The sequence below is a fragment of the Populus trichocarpa genome, chromosome 9 (genome assembly GCF_000002775.5).
Source record: "Populus trichocarpa isolate Nisqually-1 chromosome 9, P.trichocarpa_v4.1, whole genome shotgun sequence".
Lineage (NCBI taxonomy): Eukaryota > Viridiplantae > Streptophyta > Magnoliopsida > Malpighiales > Salicaceae > Populus > Populus trichocarpa.
In genome coordinates this window covers 10,203,545-10,224,300 of record NC_037293.2, presented here as the reverse complement: position 1 = coordinate 10,224,300, position 20,756 = coordinate 10,203,545, and the positions used below count along the sequence as shown (strand labels likewise).

The following is a 20,756-nucleotide window of genomic DNA, read 5'->3' as shown; positions in this document are numbered from 1 at the left end:
GTTAAATGTTTTTGTTCCTGAGCGGAAAACATTCTAGAAAAACCACGATTCATGGAAAGATAGTTCAATAAACCGTCGCACGTAAGTGTGTTTTTATACACCGAGCCAGGAATAATTTGTTGCAGTAGGTGAACAGAGTTCGAATAGTTTATCGAGAGAGGACCATACACAAAAAGAAAATGTTAAATTCATCAACAAAGACTGGCATCGACCAACTTTTGTATACGCAGCTAAACAAGCTTTTTAATTTTTAAAAATATCACACTAATTTTTTTAAATAATTTTGTTGGGTTGAAATTAAAAAATAAAAATATTATTTAAAAATATTTTTAATTAAAAATATTTATATAAAAACATCATTACTATGAACAAATTTAAACTCCAATAGAAAATGGCACTCACAATAACATGCTGTTAAAAAAATTGTTTATAGGCAATTTACATGGTTATTCAATACATTACAATTATAATGCCTGGGTCATAGATTATTATATATTTTTATTTATTATATGGCAATAATCTGTACTGTCGCTAAACAAACTTGATTAGTATGTTGTCATCCTGTAATTAAGTTAATTATCAATGTTATTCTAAAAATAACAACTCAAAAAAAGTATGTTTCTGATTTAAAACAAAATTAATCATGAATGATTAAGTATAATTTTAACAGAAAAAAAATCCCCGGCTGATTGGGAGAAGAAAAAATAGCATTAAAGGAATATTTTTTACGTAATTACAAGCTAGTAAATATTTACATTTATTGTACTGTACACACTATTTTATTATTTTATAAAATTAAAAACACTATAGTTACAGTGCTTTGGAATGACCATAAGAAACCTCGGCAAAAAACATGTTTGTCATTTTTGAGAAGTGAATAAATTGGTCAGGTCTTAAGTTTGATTTTTAATAATTACTAGTTCGAGTTTTCTCAAAACTACCAAAGGTTTATATAATCATTAATTTTATGGTCCATAAAATTAGTCGAGGGACACGCAAATTAGTCCGGATACTCATATTAATAATAATAAAAAACATGTTTGTGAGTTGACCACTTGCCACTGCTATAACAAACATGTTTTATTTTTTAAAAAAAAATGTGATTTGAAAAATGAAGAAAAGAAAAGAGAAGAGAAGAACACATGTTACTCACTTGTCCAGAATCACTAATTACGTTACATATGCCATGTTTTATGATGCTATCATGCTGGAAAAAAGAAACGTGCGGTGACAGCACTCTGCATTTGACATTGTTTTTTTTTATATAAAAAAAAACCTACGCACGAAAGAGAGAGGACGAGGGAGAGGTTATAAACTGGTGGATATTATTTTGAGACAGAAAATACGAGATAACAAAAACATACAGGATATAAATCTTTATATTTTTTAATCTTAAAGACATGTAAATTTATTTTAAAATTATATAAAAAATAAATTTATTTTATATTTTTATATCTATACTAATAAAATTAACGATAGCATATATATTTGAAAATGCAAGGCACAAGCCCGTAACTCTTCCTTTACCTCATCTTCCACGTCTAATATCTCAATCGCCTTTATTTTTTTGTAGTCTCCTTTCACAGTCCAATCTTCCTATCGCATTTCATCACAACAACCCAAGTTGACAACTCGCCACGCTATATAATCCCTCCAGCTAACTGATATCGTGATAAAATTATTTGATGGTTGACTAATCATATATCTATTTTTTAAAAATATTTTTTATTTTAAAATATATTAAAATAATTTGTTTTTTTAATTTTCAATACTAGCATATTAAAATCATAAAAAATATTAAAAAAATATTAATTTAATGTTTTCTCATGTCTATACACTTTTAAAACACATATAAAAATTAAATACCAAACAACCTCCCATTTAAGGCACCGTTTGGGAACGCGGTGCAAACCGCGTTCCACAAAAAAATAATTTTTTTTGTATGTTTTGGATCTTTTTAATGTACTAATTTTTAAAATAATTTTTTAAAAATAAAAAAAATATCATTTTGATGTATTTCGATATAAAAAATATTTTGAAAAACAACCACAACCACACTCCCAAACAGAAATAATAATAAAAAAAAACTACTGTTAGATTACAAGTAACCTGTACAACACAAGTAAGAAAAAACGAAAAGATGTGAACTCCATGAAGCTAGCAGGACAAAAAAAAAAAAAAAAAAATACAGATTAAAAAAATAGAGTTGATTTTTCTTTGAATCCAAAAAAAAAATAGAGTTGATTAAGCCTTCTCGAGAGTATTTATAGACAACTATCTAGTCACTATAATCCTTCTAAAAAATGTCTATAGTTAATTATTTTGTTTCTTTCATTGATTAATCTTTGATCAGCGATTGGCTGTCCTTTCTTCCTACTCTTATTTGTCCTAATCATCACCTCACTATTATTCCCGCTCATTTTATTTCCTTAATTTCAAACTCTCCTACTTGGCGGGTCCATCTCTCTAGTTTAAACTTCCACGCTCCTTCCTTCCCACGTCATCCTCCACAGTAAATATTTTTCACCCCTTCGAAAACACGGCCCGGTCGCACCATCTCACACCTGTTATATACTACTCCTGTCATGTTTAACCTCGCACCACAAAAGTATGCAATTGAGTCCTCGGTCTTCATTTTTCCCAGCCACATTTCCCCTTCCACTCTAATTTTGTCACCCATCCAATTATGCTGAGAGTTTTAAAACTAAAATCGAAGAGACAATACATTTACTTTCTAACGATGAGTGATTCATGAAAAAAAGGAAAATTAAAATTTATTAATAAAATTACAGTTAATTTATATTATTATATAAAAAAGATATTATCTTGAACTTAACTTATATTTAAATTAACCTGTCACTTAAACATTATTTTTCACATTACATCATCTAAATTAGTAATTTGTTTCCGGTAATAATTTTAAGATCACAAGTTAAATTTAAAATTAATATTTTTAGTCCTACTCTTTATAAATCAAATGATGTACTTTTATTATTTATCTAACTTTTTTAGTAATTAAAATATTTAAAAAGGATAACATACCGAATAAGAAGCACCTTACAATATTATAAAGCTACGAGAAAATGAATATATCATATGTTTAAACACACACATTATTTAAACTAAATAATCAATTTTTAAAATCAATAAATGTTTAAATAATTGAAAAACTAAACATGAACAAGTATACTATATAAATTTAAAGTTTATAATCAAAATGCTAGCTGACGTGACAAGTAGGTTTGCATCTTACCCTACAATTCTCATGTTTGGATTTGAATAGAGATTTAAAAATTCTCATCAATGCTTTAGTTCGGGTGTGATAAGGATTCGATTGCATAATTATTAAATACAGGTCTAATATGAAAAAAATAACATACTAGAAAGACGAAAAAAATCTTCAAACCCTAAAAACCCAGACACGCACAGAAAAGATATTTTTTAAAAAATTGAAAATACAAAAGCCTAGTTCTCAATCTCTCTCTTGTGTCTATTATAGAAATCAAATCCAGCTCCTCTCTCTCTTCTGCAACTCTTTGTCTTCAAGTAGAAGAAACAATCCCCCCCTGTTTCTTCTGTACCTTTACCCCCTCTCTCGACCTTCTTCACTTACTTAAAGTGTCAAATACATTAAAAAAAACCCCACACACAATGTCACCCACTTTTCTTGTAGCAGAAACCATGTGACTTCCCCGAATCAATCTCTCTATTTCCTCTCTCCTCACCCTTCCTCCACCGAGTTAGTCCCCCCTCACCGGCTCACTGAGTCAACTCGACTCAAACCAACTCCACTGAGCATCTGGTTTTTCCCCCTGTATGGCGTCATCTTCCAGAGCGAGAAGCAGGTCTCCATTCTCGCACCGGAAACCGTCAAGTTCATACTCTTCAGCTTCTTCAACAACCACTTCTTATAATAACAGGCTGATTCCTCGCTCTTGCTCGACTTCCGCTTCTTCATTTTTCGGTTCGAGATCCGTGACGCCAAATCGAGCTCGGTCTGATTCAATGCAATACGGCGGTCTACGTGGTGGTGGTCAAACCCCTGTCGGGTTCGGGCCGGAGGAGTTAATTGCTGAACCGTTTGATCAACCGAGGAGTGGTGGTGATAGCATTTCGGTTACTATTCGGTTTAGGCCGTTGAGGTAATGGCAGATCTGAGGGTACTAGATCAGATCTTGATTTGGTTTTGTAATTTGAATTTTCCAGGGTTAATTTTTTTGTTTGGGATGTGTTTGGATACAGTGAAAGGGAGTTCCAGAGAGGGGATGAGATAGCATGGTATGCGGATGGGGATAAGATTGTCAGGAACGAGTACAATCCAGCGACTGCTTATGCATTCGGTAATTATTTATTGAATTTGAATTTCATTTTTGTTAATTATCTGAGTTAATGGAAATTTAAAATGTAAATGCGAATTGATTTGTATTGGCAGATAAGGTGTTTGGACCACACACTGCATCTCAAGAGGTGTATGAGGTTGCTGCAAAACCTGTAGTCAAGGCTGCAATGGAAGGTGTTAATGGTATGGTATTATTGATAATTAATTAGCATTGATTGATTTAGTAGTTGTGGTTGGTAAGCTGATTAATTAATGTTGATTAATTGGGGTTTTTTCTTTGACAATGCAGGAACTGTTTTTGCGTATGGTGTTACTAGTAGTGGAAAGACGCATACTATGCATGTAAGACTAGTCCCTATCTATAAATTGCATCTTTTGTGCAGTTTTTGTTAGGAGATGCTAAAAAATGTCCAATTATTGTAAAAACTGATCATAATTTCTTGTTGCAAATCAATGGTGATTCCTTTTTTTGATAACTACTCTTTTGCACCCGCACCCTGCAATTCCTCTAGATCTTTTCATGTTCGTTATTTGCATAGGCTATAACCATATAAAACGCTCAAAGTAATACAATGTGATGATCTGTTGAGGAGTTCTACAGAGGAAACCGAAGGTCTTGGTCATTTTGAAGCCCCCTCTTTTGCCTGAAATACAATTACTTTGAGCCATATCTATAAATGCATGGTTTCCCTTTTTCTTTTGCACCCTTATCTATAAATGCATTTGATGCTCAATCGTGTTTCTCTGTCATGTTACAGTTTGGACTTAGGATAGCATAACTGAAGTATCCAGTGACATGACAGTTTGATCCTGCTATGTAATTTATCACTAGATTTGATTCTTATTGTTAGAGAATAATATAAATCATATCCTAGGACCTCACCTAACAGTTTAAGCTATTGGGTTGAGATGGTTCTTTGACATGGTATCAGAGCCTTGATGACCAAGTGGTCACGAGTTCGAATCTCACCGTTCCCATTTATTTGATAAAAATCAAACACAAGGTAATGTGGACCTGTGCAAGTTTCAAGTCCAAAAGGCTTTCACTTGAGGGGGTGTGTTAGAGAATAATATAAATCATATCCTAAGACCTCACCTAACAGCTTAAGCTATTGGGTTGAGATGGTTCTTTGACACTTATGTTATGTTTATTTGGCACATGTATAAACACGTCTATTTATATGTTTTTCTTTTTTATTTCTGCTAACCTTTCTTGTTTCAGTTCCTTATAGTTAACAAATTTACAGCTCTGTTGTTTTTGACTTGTTTCTCATGACAATATGTGCAGGGAGACCAAAATTCACCTGGTATCATACCACTGGCCATAAAGGATGTTTTCAGTATTATCCAAGAGGTAAGTGTTCAGAAAATATTTCCCTCAGTATATTCTCTATAATCTGGTTCATTGCGTATCCCTTGGCTTTTATCACCCAAGTATGTATTTGTGTGTGCTTGATGTGTATGGCTGATATCATTACACTTGTATAGTCTGGTGTTAAGGTAACCTAATTCATTTGTTTTTTTTGTCTATATTCTATCCTTTTAATTATCAACTTGTTGATCAAGTATGGGTGACATATGCTTTCTCACTTCAGACTCCAGGAAGAGAGTTCCTGCTACGGGTGTCCTATCTTGAAATTTACAATGAGGTCAGTTTCACTATACTATCAATTTGAATGACAGCACTTAAATGTACAGATTACAAGTTGAACTACTTACTGTCATCGTAGTAAAATTTGTCTGATTTATACTTCCACGCATGCTTCTGATATCAGGTGATAAATGACTTGCTTGATCCAACAGGTCAAAATTTGCGTGTTAGAGAAGATGCACAGGTGTTATGCTTTTATGAATGTTCTTTAATACTACTTATTGTGATCCTTCTTTCCATGAGAAAATGTATTATTTACTGGATCTCATATATGTTGGTTTATAAATGCTTGTACTATGTTTTCCAGGGCACCTATGTTGAGGGTATAAAGGAAGAAGTCGTTTTGTCTCCTGGGCATGCACTTTCTTTCATTGCTGCCGGAGAAGGTAAATTGTATATATAAACCCAATTTCATCTTTTCCTGTATGTTTCATGCAATTTTACCCCTAAGCTTTTCATTGGTGTTTGATGTTGCCAGAGCATCGCCATGTTGGTTCAAATAATTTTAATCTGTTCAGCAGCCGAAGTCACACCATATTTACTCTGGTAAATGGTCTATGCAGATGATATTTGTCATTATAAAACAATAGTTAACATTCCATTCATACATTTTTGTGGAGTAGATATAATAAAGTATTGTTCAGAAGTAGCTAAATCTTACTCTTCTCCATCTCAATTATTGCATCATCTATGTCAAGTTCTTGCCATTCTCTGTTGTTTTTTGTTTGATAATCTCAATTATTGCATCATCTATGTCAAGTTCTTGCCATTCTCTGTTGTTTTTTGTTTGATAAAGTCTAACCATATTTACTGTAAATGTTGTACCCTCTTTCACTTATGAATTGTTTCCTTTCTTATTATTCACTGATATGCCTATGCATTTGCAGATGATTGAAAGTAGTGATCATGGTGACGAATATGATGGAGTGATTTTCTCTCAACTTGTATGTTGCATTGAATTGTCATTGTCAAAAAAGAAAAAAAAATATTTATTTTTCTTAGCTGCATGGCTCATGCTATTCTCTTGTATTTCTCTTTTGGTAGAATCTGATTGATCTAGCTGGATCTGAGAGTTCAAAAACTGAAACAACTGGACTAAGGAGAAAGGAAGGATCTTACATAAACAAAAGCCTTCTAACTCTTGGAACTGTATGTACCTGTAACTTTATATGCAATCATCTACCATTTTTTTATTTTATTCATATTTATATTGATCACAAACTGCTCCTGCAAATTATTCAAAGCCTTCAGATACATGTAATAACTGAATAACCGGTGGGTGATTATCTGATGATTTATAAGACCAACCTGAGGATAGTGAAAAGTGGTTTGAGATTTAGTGAAGTTTTATCTCAAACACAAGTCAATGAATAAACTCATTGAGCTTCTTGGTGCATGTGCCGAGCCTGAGTGCATGTTGAAGTGTATATGCCTATTTCATTTTGATGCCTGTGATTGACTATGTGGTTCCAATGTAAAGGTTATTGGAAAACTGAGTGAAGGAAGAGCATCTCATGTTCCGTATCGAGATTCCAAACTTACTCGCCTTTTGCAGTCCTCGTTGAGCGGGCATGGGCATGTTTCGGTGAGTTTAAGATATAAAATTTTCGTGCTATTTTATGGGCAACATGTTACTGAAATTTTACTTTGTTGTTGAAGATCATGTAATTCACCTGCACATACAAGTTTACTAAATGATCAATTGTTGCTGCTGCATATTGAATTGTCTCGGCCCTTGTTAGTTATTATCTTCCAGAAATGTTTACTTTTCACGTTCTCATTCCCTTTCTGACTTTTTTACTGGGAAGTAAAAACCCTACAAGAGACTGACTGTACATATTCAATCACTCTTCCTGAGCCAAATTTCAATGCCAGCTAATGTGTTCTTTCTTGGCTAAACTGCTCCTCAGCTTATTTGTACCGTCACTCCTGCATCAAGTAACATGGAAGAAACTCATAATACATTGAAGTTTGCTAGCAGGGCAAAGCGGGTTGAAATCTATGCCTCACGCAATAAGGTGCAGCATGCACTTAGCTTATGATATGGTTTTTCAACAACATAGATTAATTAAATCTAAAAGCTGACTTTAACCTGATTTTGGAAATAACTCAACTTTCAGATAATTGATGAGAAATCTTTGATCAAGAAGTATCAAAAAGAAATCTCAATCCTCAAAGAGGAACTTGATCAGTTAAGACAGGGGATGCTTGTTGGTGTCAGTCATGAAGAGATTCTGAGCTTAAGGCAAAAGGTTTTAAAATTATCTTGTTTTCTTCTTTTGAATATTGTTGTGTCGTTTTCATTGTATGTTTTTTTTTTTTTTTAACCCGTGACAAATCTTTCTTTTGTATTTCTTTGTACAGTTGGAGGAAGGTCAAGTGAAGATGCAGTCAAGATTGGAGGAGGAAGAAGAAGCCAAGGCTGCTCTCATGAGTAGGATCCAGAGGCTAACCAAACTCATACTTGTCTCTACAAAGAATACGATTCCTGGATTGCCTGATGTTCCAGGTCATCAGAGGAGTCATTCGGATGATGTGAGCCCCCCCCCACGTGTTTTGTAAATTTTGCTATTGCCTAATTTCTAACTGGTGCTGAAATTTGAAGATTTAAATATGAATGATGTCTTTTCCAGGAAATGAGTTAAATTGCAATTGCTGTGGTTCGAGCTAAAAACATTCTATTGGTTTTGGGGCATCTATGGTTCTGTTAGTGCAAAGTGCAACAGTTATATTGTGAATCTTGACAAGCATAGAGTAACATTTGACCCAAAAATTTGTAAAATGGTCCTTGCTTTCTTAATACCTTTCACTGTCATTCCCCTGTTATTCTGTAAATGCTCAACTTCTCAAAGAAGCTGCAAATTAATTTTCTATTCTTCACAACTGATTGTAAGTTAGTTTTGTTACTCTTGCAATGGTTTCTGCCCATAACATCTACCCTTTGTTTACTTGCATGATTTTTCTTTCTCACTGCTTTCTTTTCTTAGATCTTAGTTTTCCATTTGGAAGACTGAAGTGTGATATTTAAGTTGCATTTCCTTTTTCTGTCAGAAATTGGATTTGCGAGAAGGTGCTTCACTTGCAGAAAATGAGAATCAGAAGGACTCTCCATCTTCTTCTTCTTTGATTGCATCAGATCTAACTAGTGAATTTAAACATAGAAGATCTTCCAGCAAGTGGAATGAAGAACTCTCACCAGCTAGCAGTGCGGTTACGGAAACGACTCAAGCAGGCAACCTTATGAATGCTTCAAAACTGGCACCAGTAAGTTTTGCTGATTTTTTTTTGTTGCTCACTCGTATATAATTCCAAGTAAATTTCCCCTTCCAGAGAATCCAAAGTTCACTTCTCTCTCTTCTTCTCATATTGAGCACTCTGGTTTTGGTTTCATCAGATTCCTTTTCATTTGCTTCCACGACCTACCATTATTGAATCAGGAAAACCCAAATCCTGTTTCCACTGAAGTCTAGGACACTCATACCACAAATGCCATGTCATTTTGATATATTTGTGTCTCATATGTTCTAGCAGTAATTTTTCCTTTGGGTGACCAGCCCAAAACTTTTCATTTATTTTTGGTCACTGGTTTTTTTGAAGAAATTGTTAAACTGACATTTTTTTTGGGTATTTTTAGGGCGGGATGACCCAAGACCAGATGGACCTTCTTGTGGAGCAGGTTAAAATGCTTGCTGGAGAGATTGCATTCAGCACCAGTACCCTAAAGCGCCTGGTAGAGCAGTCTGTAAATGATCCTGATAACTCGAAAATTCAGGTATACTTCTCTTTTCTTGCAAAGTTATATGTCTGCTTGTGTTTAAAATTTAAGTTCAAAATGAGATGCAAAGCTTTGATCATGCTTGAGCCAACATTTTGAATAGATTACTGGTCTCTCAGTTGTGCTTGAGCCAATTTGAGTTCATGTGGTCGATATGATTTTTAGATTTTATTGAACTCTGAGTATGCATTTGATGCTTATCACATGCTCCATTGGTTCATGTTTCTTCTTTTGCATATTATAGAATTTAGTAGCTAGCAAAGACACCCTTTTCCTACACTTCCTTTTTTCACTTAGAGTACTTAGCTGTTAATATTATTTAACAGATTAGGAAACAGAAGTTTTCCATTTTTCAATGCCATATTTTTAATTATCCAACATATAAAATGTGGCAGTAATATACAACTGAGTATCCATAATTTTCTCTAAAGCTCTGATGAAGACAAGTGTATAATTTTGCCAACCACAGATCCAGAACTTGGAACGAGAGATCATGGAAAAGAAGAGGCAAATGGGAGTCTTGGAACAACGTATTATTGAAAGTGGTGAGGCTTCAATTGCCAATGCCTCATTGGTTGATATGCAGCAGGTAGTTTCACTTTCTTCCACATTTCCATTTTTCTTCCTCTCATATCCTTTCATTTCTTTGTTCTTTTTCCAGATAATAGTAGCTTAATTATTTCAATTTCATTTTGGCTACAGACAGTAATGAGATTGATGACCCAATGTAATGAGAAGGCTTTTGAGCTGGAGGTGAGCACTGCATATCATGATATTACTGAAATTCTTATCGGGGCTTGTCTGTTCACTTATTGTTCTAGTGTCACATTAAAACACAATGGAGGCAGGCACTTGTATATCAATGGTGAGCTATAATTGGTTCCTTGGCAAGTATCCCATTAAGATCACTAATTATAACTGCCGAGGAGATAAATCCAGCTCCATAATCTCTTTCTTAGAATCTCGCAGCTTCAGAATCTGCATCATAATGGTTTTTTCTCTTTCCTTTTCTTTTTTCTGCGAGAGAGGTAAATCCTTTCATAATAAAACACCTATATGATTTTAGTCTTAAGACTACTAAATATCCCAGGAAACCAGGTCATGAAGTCCGCCACCTGTCATCTTGGTTTCAGTGGTCTATAGTAGTTGGAATGGTGAATGAACTTGCATAGATTATAAATTTCCTGCCCACTACAAATGAGATGATTTTGACTTTTTTGCAGATAAAATCAGCTGACAACCGCATCCTCCAAGAACAGCTTCAGAATAAGGTTTAACCGCCATTCTCCATCCTATTTGTCCTCTTAATTGATTGTTTTTCTTCCTTTCCTTCTCTTTCCTTCTGCCATTTTATTTGATGCTCAGCACTTCCTTGGTCCTATTCATCAGCCTGGAATGCTATTGTTTCTTTCTTGTTCCCTGCTTTGCTTATGTTTCAAGCTGTTGTTTCTACATGTGGTTATTATTGGCAGTGCTCCGAAAACAAAGAATTGCAAGAAAAGGTAACTCTCCTGGAGCAGCGGTTCGCTTCACTCTCTGGTGACAAAGCACCACTAAACTCCGAACACAATGCATCTGAAGAATATGTGGATGAATTGAAAAAGAAAGTTCAGTCCCAGGTGATCACTACTATGCTAAAATTTACTAAGTTTTGACGTGCTTATTAAAAATATCTCCATTTTGGGATGTAGTCATTGTTTTTATTTCTAATTGAACTAAGGGTATTGGTTTAAACTTCTCGTATGAAACAATAGGCATTATTACTGTTGTGCATTGTCAAATATAAGCAAAATGTTGATCCCGGTGATTAGTTCTAACATATAACAAAGGAATTCCGAGTTTTTTCTTATAGCTATCAACATGTTTTTGTTTTTATCTAACAGGAGATTGGGAATGAAAAGCTAAAGATCGAACAGGTCCAGCTTTCCGAGGAGAATAGTGGATTACGGGTCCAAAATCAGAAATTGTCTGAAGAAGCTTCTTATGCAAAGGAACTGGCCTCTGCTGCTGCAGTTGAGCTGAAGAATTTAGCTGGTGAAGTGACCAAGCTCTCATTACAGAATGCAAAATTGGAACAAGAATTGCTGGCTGCCCGAGAATCCGTGCATTCTAGAGGTGCTGGCATGCAAACAATTAATGGAGTTAACCGCAAGTACTATGATGCCACAAGACCAGGGAGGAAGGGGCGGTTCTCTGGCAGAGGAAATGAGATTTCAGGAATGCATTCTGATGACTTCGAGTTGTGGAATCTGGATCCAGATGATTTAAAAATGGAACTTCAGGCAAGAAAACAACACGAAGCAGCACTTGAGGCATCCTTGGCTGAAAAGGAATTCATAGAAGATGAATACAGGAAAAGGTGTGAAGAGGCCAAGAAAAGGGAGGAGGCTCTGGAAAATGACTTAGCAAATATGTGGGTGCTTGTTGCTAAGTTAAAGAAAGATGGGAGTGCTATCCCTGGGATGAATGCTGATGAAAGGCATGGTGATGGTATAGATCATGCCAGGGATCCCAAAATGAATGGGGTCGAAGTTGATCAAAATAATGCTGTAAAAGAGAGACAAGATTTGGATGCATCACAAGAAGTTGATGGAACTCCTAAGGAAGAGCCCCTAGTTGTTCGGTTGAAGGTAAACCTTAATTATTTGAACCCTTTTTTTTTTCGTTTCTTACTTTGCTTTGTTGTACCCATCTGCTGCAATCATTCTTCATTTCTGCTTGCAGGCGCGGATGCAAGAGATGAAGGAAAAAGAGCTCAAATACCTGGGAAATGGAGATGCCAATTCCCACGTGTGCAAAGTATGTTTTGAATCACCAACAGCAGCAATTCTTCTCCCCTGTCGACATTTTTGTTGTAAGTCAGTTAGTTGCTTTCATTTGAACTGTGCCTATCCTTTCTGCACATGATGTCTAATCATGACTACTGCTGGTTTATGCTTTGCAGTGTGTAAATCTTGTTCGCTTGCTTGTTCTGAGTGCCCGATTTGTCGCACAAAGATTGCAGATAGGCTCTTTGCATTCACTTGACATTGTGCTTTTACCCTCAAATAAAGGTCATCTATACTAGCTCTGCTCATTTTTTCTGATTTGCTGATAGGTCAACCTTTTGGACAAATTTAGGTTCCTCAATGCCTTGTCATATTACTAGACAAGTAGATAAGAACCGTTAACATGTACATAGTTTAGAAGGAAAATTGAATTATCAAAATAAACTACAGGTTAGCCTGCAGACACAAAGGCTATCGCTCTCACATGGAATGGATCTTCTGATCCCGTGTCCATTGAGTCATGGACTCACGAGTCCGGCACATGCAATAAAAATCTCTTCAGCAATCTGGAAAGAAAGAGGAACTATTTCCCAAACTGCTGTGTCATTCATGTGAAAATTAGAGTGTCTTCCATCAAAAGATAAACTGACATGCTCTGTTTTTTTTCCCCCTTCTTCCCCGCCACTTCAATAATTGCAGGGCTTTGCCGATGTTTTCCTGTTCGCTACATTCACTGGAACAGTGGTGCGATTCTTTTATTAGTTTACTGTATGTAATTGTCAAAAAGGTATATCAATATATTGTTTCTGCACTCTCTCCCTTAGGGGCTGTAAAATAAGATTAATCAAAGGTAAACAAAGAATCAGTACATTCCAAAGTATCAAATTTAGGATGTTGCCTTGTTTTTGAACTTGCAGCAGAATGTTGTGATTTGTATCACCATGTATAGAAACAACGTATGCTTCCATGAGAAGTGTTTTTCCCCAGGTATCTGACCAACGCTGGTTCATCAGCTCCTTGTGTATCTTTATTCTCCTTTTCATTTCCGAGAATCTTGATATTATATGCTAATTAAAGTGCTGAGAAATCCAAACAGCATGCATTCATTTTGCTTGCTTCTCTGGACTCGTTAAATCCACCAGGCAAAACCAGGCTGGGGACCCAGAAGTCTATAACTTCTGGTGAAAAAAGAACTCCCGTAGCTTTTAAGATCTTGATCCAGCAATGGCAAAAAATGGCCACAAGTTTACATCAAATTGGGCAATGTCAGAGAAAAGAGTGTAGATGAGTCTTAAAAAATTAAACACCCTCAAAAGTCAAAACTACAAGAGGCCACTCTCTTTATATATAGGGTGCATTCCAACCCTTGCTGAAACTATTATTGCTAGTGAATGAAGGATCAAGAAAATCATCCACGCGCCACCCTGGTACTACCGTCTCTAAATACTCAGATATGCTACTTGTTGAAACTGAACCACCGCCACTAACATGATTATCGTCATAACTATATGCTGTTGGTGGCGACGCTGTCGCTACTGAAGGAGAACTGAAGATTTCATTGGAAGCTGAAATCGGTTTCTTCAGGTAGTGCTGATGGTTTCTATTTCTAGTAGTGTTAATGTTTGCATCACAGTTACTAGCGGAGGATGATGTTGCGTACAGAGAAGGACCACAGAGCTTTACACCTGTGAGAAGAAACCTATTGTGTTTCTGGGTATGTTCATTAACTTTGTGAATTGGAAGGTCACATTCTCTGCATAGAATTGCTCTATCCTCTTGACAAAACAGAACGGCTCTCCTCTCCTGAAGAAAAACAACAACAAATACCATAAACATTTTCACCACCATAACCACATTAGAGAAAAGTAAGAGAAGTATCTAGCTGCTAGTACCTGGCAGATATCACAAAGAGGGGATTCTTTGAAGGAAGGATGGACTAAAGAGAACCTTGAGTGTTTGCTTGCTAGCGTGTTTGCATGGTGAACTCTGTGATCACATCCATCACAGAGAGCAGCTTCATCTGCACAACAAAAAACTGTGGCCTCTACCTTGTCACACACATCACACCGGATCTTCATTGTCATCTTATTACGCTCCCTCTAATATTCTTGGCTAGGGTTTGATATAAAGAAAAGAGATTGTGATATTGGAAAATTGGAAATTGACCTGTGACGGTAAATAAAAGGACACTGACAAAGCTGTTATGGGAGTATGGGCAATGGGGGGGTGTAAATGGATAAACAGCTAACCAAGCTCAGGGATCTTGAATATTTGTTTGACTTTTTTAGAGAAAGCTCTGGATAGATGCCATGCAGTTTTCCTTAATATTTCTCTTTCTTGAGTAAAGAAGAGGAGAGCAAGTTGGCTTTTGGGCTATGAAGTTATTGCAATGCAACCTAAAGCTTCACTCTCTTTCTCAGTACTGTCTGAAGTTGAAGGAATGGCAACCGATTTGCAGTTATCTTCCTATTTATCGACCCAGGCTTCTCTTCATATTAATTTAGTGGGGTAGTATATATTAATTTACAGCAACAGGGAGGGAGGGAGGGGGGTGGTGGAGCAGAGTCAGCTCATGAGAGACCAGAGCTGGCTGCTCAACTTGCGTTTTCAATATTTTATTTGATTTGATTTCGACACTTTTTTTGAATGAAAAAATAACTTTGTTCTGTTTAATTTGACATTTAATTTCACAGTCTGCTTCCCATTGAATTCCTTGTATTTTTATTTTTATTTTTATTTGATGAACTGTACAAGAAATAGAAATGTTATTTTTCACTTCCAAGCTCTCTCAATGCTACCGTGCCAATAACGACATAAGATCCTGTTTGTCTTTGACTGTACTTTTTTCAAAAAATTATTTTTTTATAAAAAGATTATTATTTTAATACAAGTAATAAATACTTTATAAAAGAACCGAACATTATAATTTCAGAAGTGTCATCTTCAATACCCACACCACCAGCTAGGCTGCATAAACCATTAAGGAAATTTCATCACTGCCTGATAAAATGAAAGGCAAAGAATCAAAGAGAGAAAAAAACAAATAATGGTTTTATTGATTGACTTTCTAATCTTATGTTTTTGCTGTGTTTCTCACTCCTACTACGTACATCCATCTCCTATTGGCAATTTGTTTCACCTTGGATCCAGCTAAGTTGCATTGAAATTATTGTTAACCAGACAAAATGTCAATGATGATGATGGAAAGAAAGTGGAAGAGGCAAAATATAGGGCAAAACCACAGCAAAATGAAAGATATCCAAATGGTTGAATCTATCAAGATTGGTTTCAAATCCTTGCAAACGCAGAAACACCTTAACCAATCTGTCTTTAACAGAGAAGGAATCAATACATTGCTGGTAAAAAAACTGGGAACCTCAAGAGAGGCAATTTTCACCATCCTCTTCTTGATCTTCTCGAGAGTCAAGCCAACCCAATCCTCGATTCAAATCTAGCACATCTACACACACCCATAAAGGCAAAAGTTGTACTAGAGTGACTCTGAACAACGTTATTTGTAAGAAAAAGAATCACGTCACGACTTCCAAAACAATTGGTGCCACTCATTGGCCTCCATTGATGACAAAAAGTCATGCTTACCGTGTAAGATAATTAACAAATTCATCTATACTATGAATTATCAATGTTAAGTTTTGCTTATCAGAGAAAAGGTTGTCCCTCTTTTCTTCTTTTCATACGTACGGTTCACTTAAGCCCTTAGATTATTTGTGCAATCCATGATTAACTCGCACGGATTACCTACAAGCTCCGTTCTTTAATGGGAGTATGCGGTCATTGCTTGCATCATGACTGTTTTTATCTTGATAGTAATCTAAGTCTTCGCTTCAAATGTAAGTTGTCCACAGCATGATTAGAAGATTTGCAGTCGAAAAAAAGAAACTCAATCCTTTTAATCATGAGGTATACCCTCATTCCTCTTTCTAACAGGATCATTCATTGATCAGATGCACGTTCTAATGAAGCGGGAAACCAAAGAACATATGGATATAGCGTGACACTTGCCAGTTGATGGAGCCGGCAACACTAGAGAACAATAACACTTTTTTTCAGGGGCTATGGATGATCTTTTTGAGAATCTTTGAACAACAAATATATATAGATATTGCTAGTGGAGGTCTTGAAAGGGTACGTATGGAGATTAGGAAGGAACAGTACACTTTTAATTATTGTATGCCTAGGGGTTCCACTACTTCTCACATGGAGATGACTTTAGCAGTCCTATAAACAAATGGTCATGGCTCCTTACGAAAAGATCTACAAGAATCATGCTGAACACCTATTCCTTTGAACCCAACAATGGCCGGCGTTGAAATGTAGGAGGATCAAGTGTTTAAAACGCTTTAATTTTTGGACGTGGGTGGGTGATTGCAGGGATTAAATGATAATCGTGATTTAGCTCGATGATTCCCATGTCGAGTTATACGTGTGAAGACTTGATACTTCTCCAGTCAAGTTTTACGCAAATAATTATCTATATTTGACCGCGTGGTTCTGAGAAATCTCCTCCCCCCTCATGAAACAAACATAGATGGGAAAGGATGATTGATTACCTATTTGTGGAGTCCTAGGACTTTTTGTGAATCACGAGGCAAGTCTTGAAGTTTCCATGCAACAGTCGCTCCTTTGACATGGCTTCCAAACAAGACAGGTTGGTAACTTGGTAAGAGATGAACATCAAGGCTTGTTTGAGATTGTAATAATAATTATATTTAAAATATTTTTTATTTAAAAATAAATTAATATATTAAAATAATTTAAAAAATAAAAAATAAAATTATTTATAACAAATAAAAAAATTTAAACTTTTTTAGAATAACCGCATTTTCAAACAGGCTTGCCAAGTGTTCAACCAACGTAAGGTTGAGAAGCTGAATTGGTTGGTAAGAGATTTCTGTCCAACTATAAATAGCTAAGGGCTGAGCCGATATTAGGTCTCGATCATAGCCAAAAGGGCCTCGACAAGGGTTTCGGCTTCTGACCAGAAGTGTTTAAGACAGGTACGTTTCTAGTCCCCATTCAGTTATAATTTGCCAACTCTTTCATTCTGGATGTTATATCAGGTTGATTGATCGGTCACTTTGCCATGAAGTGCCAACGAGTGTCGTTTTGTACATCCATGTGTTTACAAGGGTGTGAATTCGTCCCTGCTTTACTCTCTAAATTATGATTCAAAAATATAATTTTAAATAAATAAATTTGTACATCCATGAGAACGGCTCTTTATTGCGCTTTAAATAAATAAATAAATAAATTTTAATGAAACACAGCCTAAAACATAATTTTATTATAACACCTCGTGCCAAGACCAAGGTCCGAGTCCATGCCTCCTCTCGTGGATAAATTTACAATATTTAATATTTCTAATTAAGAATGAATACAATTATTTTGATTTGAGCGAGCTTGGACTCTCTCCTTCTTTTCTTTAAACTAGTCAAAGTCCGTCGTGTTCCACGGGCCATTGGAGAAATCAAATATGTTATAAATAATGAAATAAATCAAATCTTAATTAATTTTTCTAATTAATAACTAAATTTTAAACTCCTGTGCGGAGCTATTTATTTAAATCGAATTTATTTTATGTTATGCCTATCTAAATTAACACATCTTTATTAAATCCAGGTAAAGATTAATTCACGATGTTATTTATCTACTGAAACAAACTTTTAAAAAATTGTACCGTTAAAGATAAAGAAACAATTAATAAGAAAACCTAACAATATGTATACATATAATCTATTTTACATTTTAATACATATAACTACTTGAAAACAATAAGATGTAAATTACATACAATCAACTAATTAATACGTTATTAACAAAATTTAAACAATTTTAGGTACCTCAAGAAGAATTGATCTCATATATATATATATATATTTCCTTCTGATATTACATGTAAATAAAAAATATTCAATATATATCTTAAATTAAAAATTATAATATGATATTTCAATTGGTCTAGATAAAAACAACAATTAACAATTATATTGGAAAAAGTTTTGATTCCAAGTTTTATTTAACACTCTCTTTTCATTTCATTATGATATTTTCTTCATTTACATGTATAAAATCCTTTTCTTCACTTGTCAGCTTATTGGGATTTACACTTGCAGGGTAAGAAATAATTTCTCCGCTTGAGAACTGTTTTGAATCAATATATATTTTAAAGGCATTAATTAAAAGATAACCCATCAGTTTTAAAAATTTAATTGAATATTATGAAAATATACACAAAAGCTAGAATTAAAACCTTCAATTTCACGGATAAGAAAAAAAAATTGAATTTAAACTATAAAGTCCTTAAAAATAACCTACTAATTTCATAATTAAAAATATTATAAAAATTATTTATAACTAAAATCACTACAAGATTTAACAGTTTTACCGACGGAATCAAAGACGGAAATGATCCGTCGGTGAATAGTTCTTCGGTAATGTTTTGTCCGTCGGTAAATCCGTTGGTAATAGAATTACCGATGGATTTACTGACGGAACAGACGCGTCGGTAATAATTTTTTTATTACCAACGGAATTACCGAGGGATTTACCGACGGAATTACCGACGGAACTTCCGTCGGTAATTAATGAAAAACATTTTAAAAAAAATCATTTTATAAAATTATAAAATAATTAAATTAACATAAATTAACACTGTATAATATATACTCAAAATGCTTGGAAAAAAGAATAAGAAAATCAATTCAAACAAATTTGCAACAAATAAATAAAATAAAAAAATAAATTCAACTAAAAAAATTCATATGAAAAAAATGAAGTTGCAATTGCTAAAAATTTAAAAATCCTATAAATAAATCTACTAAAAATTGATCTCATATGAAAAAAAAATCTCACAACAACATTTATACAATTATTAAGAACAAAAACAATTAAAAATAAAATAAAGAACAAATATAGTGAAAAAAATCATGAAAAAAAGAAGAAAAAAGAAAAATCTTACCTTAATGTAGCTGCAAGTGAAGCGAAGGAGAGAAAAAAAATTTCATTAAGCATATTAATTAAAAAAAAAACTAAGAGGATAAAAGAAGAAAGAAGAAGAAGACATACCCAAGCATGGAGAAAAAAAGAAGGAGATGAGGAGAGAAAAGAAGAGAAAGAAATAGATAAGAAATGATGTTTTTTACATAAAGTGAAGAAGAAGAAGAAGACATACCTTAATGATGTTTTTTACATATAGTGAAGAAGAAGAAGAAGAAGAAGAAGAAGAAGTAGAAGAACAACAAGAAGAAGAATAATAATAAGAAACGGGTCTCTCTCTTGTTAAATAAGGGCATTCAGGCTTTTTATTGGAACGCTTTACCGACGGATTTACCGATGGATAATTAAATATTAATATTTTTTAATTATTCCGTCGGTAATTCCATCGGTAATATTTAATTTAAATTTTCAATTTCGTAAAAATTTTTTAGAAACCGCCAAAAAATTACCAATGATTTTTCAATCCGTCGGTGATTCCGTCTGTAATATTTAAATGAAAATTTTAAATTAATTGAATTTTTTCAGAAAACTGCCAAATAACACCGACGACTTTTCAATCCGTCGGTGATTTACTCTCTGAAAAATACAGACGGAATATTCCGTCGGTGATTCCCTTTGTAATTAACATGATGAACAGTGTTCACAATTTACCAATAAATTTACCGACGGAATTTATTCCGTCGGTAAAAATGACATGTCATCATTTTTTTTTGCTTTGTTTTAATTTTTTTTCCCACGGTAATTCCCTCGGTATATACCGAGGGAATATTTCCATCGGTAAAATCCCTCGGAAATTTACCGACGGAAATATTCCCTCGGTATTTCCGTTTGTATTTATCAATTTTCTGGTAGTGAATCTCCAATTTTATTAATAAGAGAAGATTTTTTAAATTAAAATCATGAACTATCTTGACTTAAAATTGTATAGTTCTTAAGAAACAACCTGCCAATTTTAAGAGTTTAATTGGATATTATAAAAATATACACACCAACTATACAGAGATATTAAAGTACACACATACACGAATTGTGATAATATATCAATTATGTATATAGATTGTACGGATGCCAGCTCTAAAAGGACACACTTCTGTTTTACTATTGACGTTTAAATATTCTTACAAAATTAAAGTTTCTTCCTGTCTGGTCGCGGACTTGTATCTTGATAACGGAACGGATACAGTACCTGTGATCGAAGTTTGGCCC

The 20,756-nt window shown here is 34.3% G+C and overlaps 2 protein-coding genes across 2 annotated transcripts; one reads left to right on the top strand and one right to left on the bottom strand.

Moving 5' to 3' along the window:
- Positions 1-3,487: 3,487 nt before the first annotated feature.
- LOC7464002 (kinesin-like protein KIN-7D, mitochondrial) lies at positions 3,488-13,519 on the top strand. Its single transcript, XM_024608651.2, has 25 exons — positions 3,488-4,142; positions 4,243-4,340; positions 4,433-4,522; positions 4,629-4,681; positions 5,628-5,693; positions 5,935-5,988; positions 6,115-6,174; positions 6,298-6,376; positions 6,469-6,536; positions 6,878-6,934; positions 7,035-7,139; positions 7,471-7,575; positions 7,901-8,008; positions 8,111-8,242; positions 8,355-8,525; positions 9,042-9,254; positions 9,625-9,762; positions 10,235-10,354; positions 10,468-10,518; positions 10,989-11,036; positions 11,238-11,384; positions 11,649-12,395; positions 12,490-12,619; positions 12,710-12,818; positions 13,233-13,519. Exons 1-24 carry the CDS (start codon positions 3,817-3,819, stop codon positions 12,790-12,792), a joined length of 3,249 nt encoding a protein of 1,082 aa, XP_024464419.1. The 5' UTR covers positions 3,488-3,816; the 3' UTR covers positions 12,793-12,818; positions 13,233-13,519.
- A 104-nt stretch (positions 13,520-13,623) lies between these two features.
- Positions 13,624-15,083, bottom strand: LOC7456345 (B-box zinc finger protein 20). Its single transcript, XM_002313733.3, has 2 exons — positions 14,426-15,083; positions 13,624-14,336 (listed from the first exon to the last, which is right to left on the bottom strand). Exons 1-2 carry the CDS (start codon positions 14,615-14,617, stop codon positions 13,875-13,877), a joined length of 654 nt encoding a protein of 217 aa, XP_002313769.2. The 5' UTR covers positions 14,618-15,083; the 3' UTR covers positions 13,624-13,874.
- Positions 15,084-20,756: the final 5,673 nt, after the last annotated feature.

Excerpts from the sequence above, each read along its gene's own strand:
- LOC7456345 (XM_002313733.3), bottom strand. The coding sequence starts at position 14,617 with ATGACAATGAAGATCCGGTGTGATGTGTGTGACAAGGTAGAGGCCACA. Across the intron at positions 14,337-14,425 it reads CTCTTTGTGATATCTGCCAG|GAGAGGAGAGCCGTTCTGTT; the intron begins GTACTAGCAGCT and ends GTTTTTCTTCAG.
- LOC7464002 (XM_024608651.2), top strand. The coding sequence starts at position 3,817 with ATGGCGTCATCTTCCAGAGCGAGAAGCAGGTCTCCATTCTCGCACCGG. Across the intron at positions 6,935-7,034 it reads GAGTGATTTTCTCTCAACTT|AATCTGATTGATCTAGCTGG; the intron begins GTATGTTGCATT and ends CTCTTTTGGTAG. Across the intron at positions 8,009-8,110 it reads TCTATGCCTCACGCAATAAG|ATAATTGATGAGAAATCTTT; the intron begins GTGCAGCATGCA and ends CTCAACTTTCAG.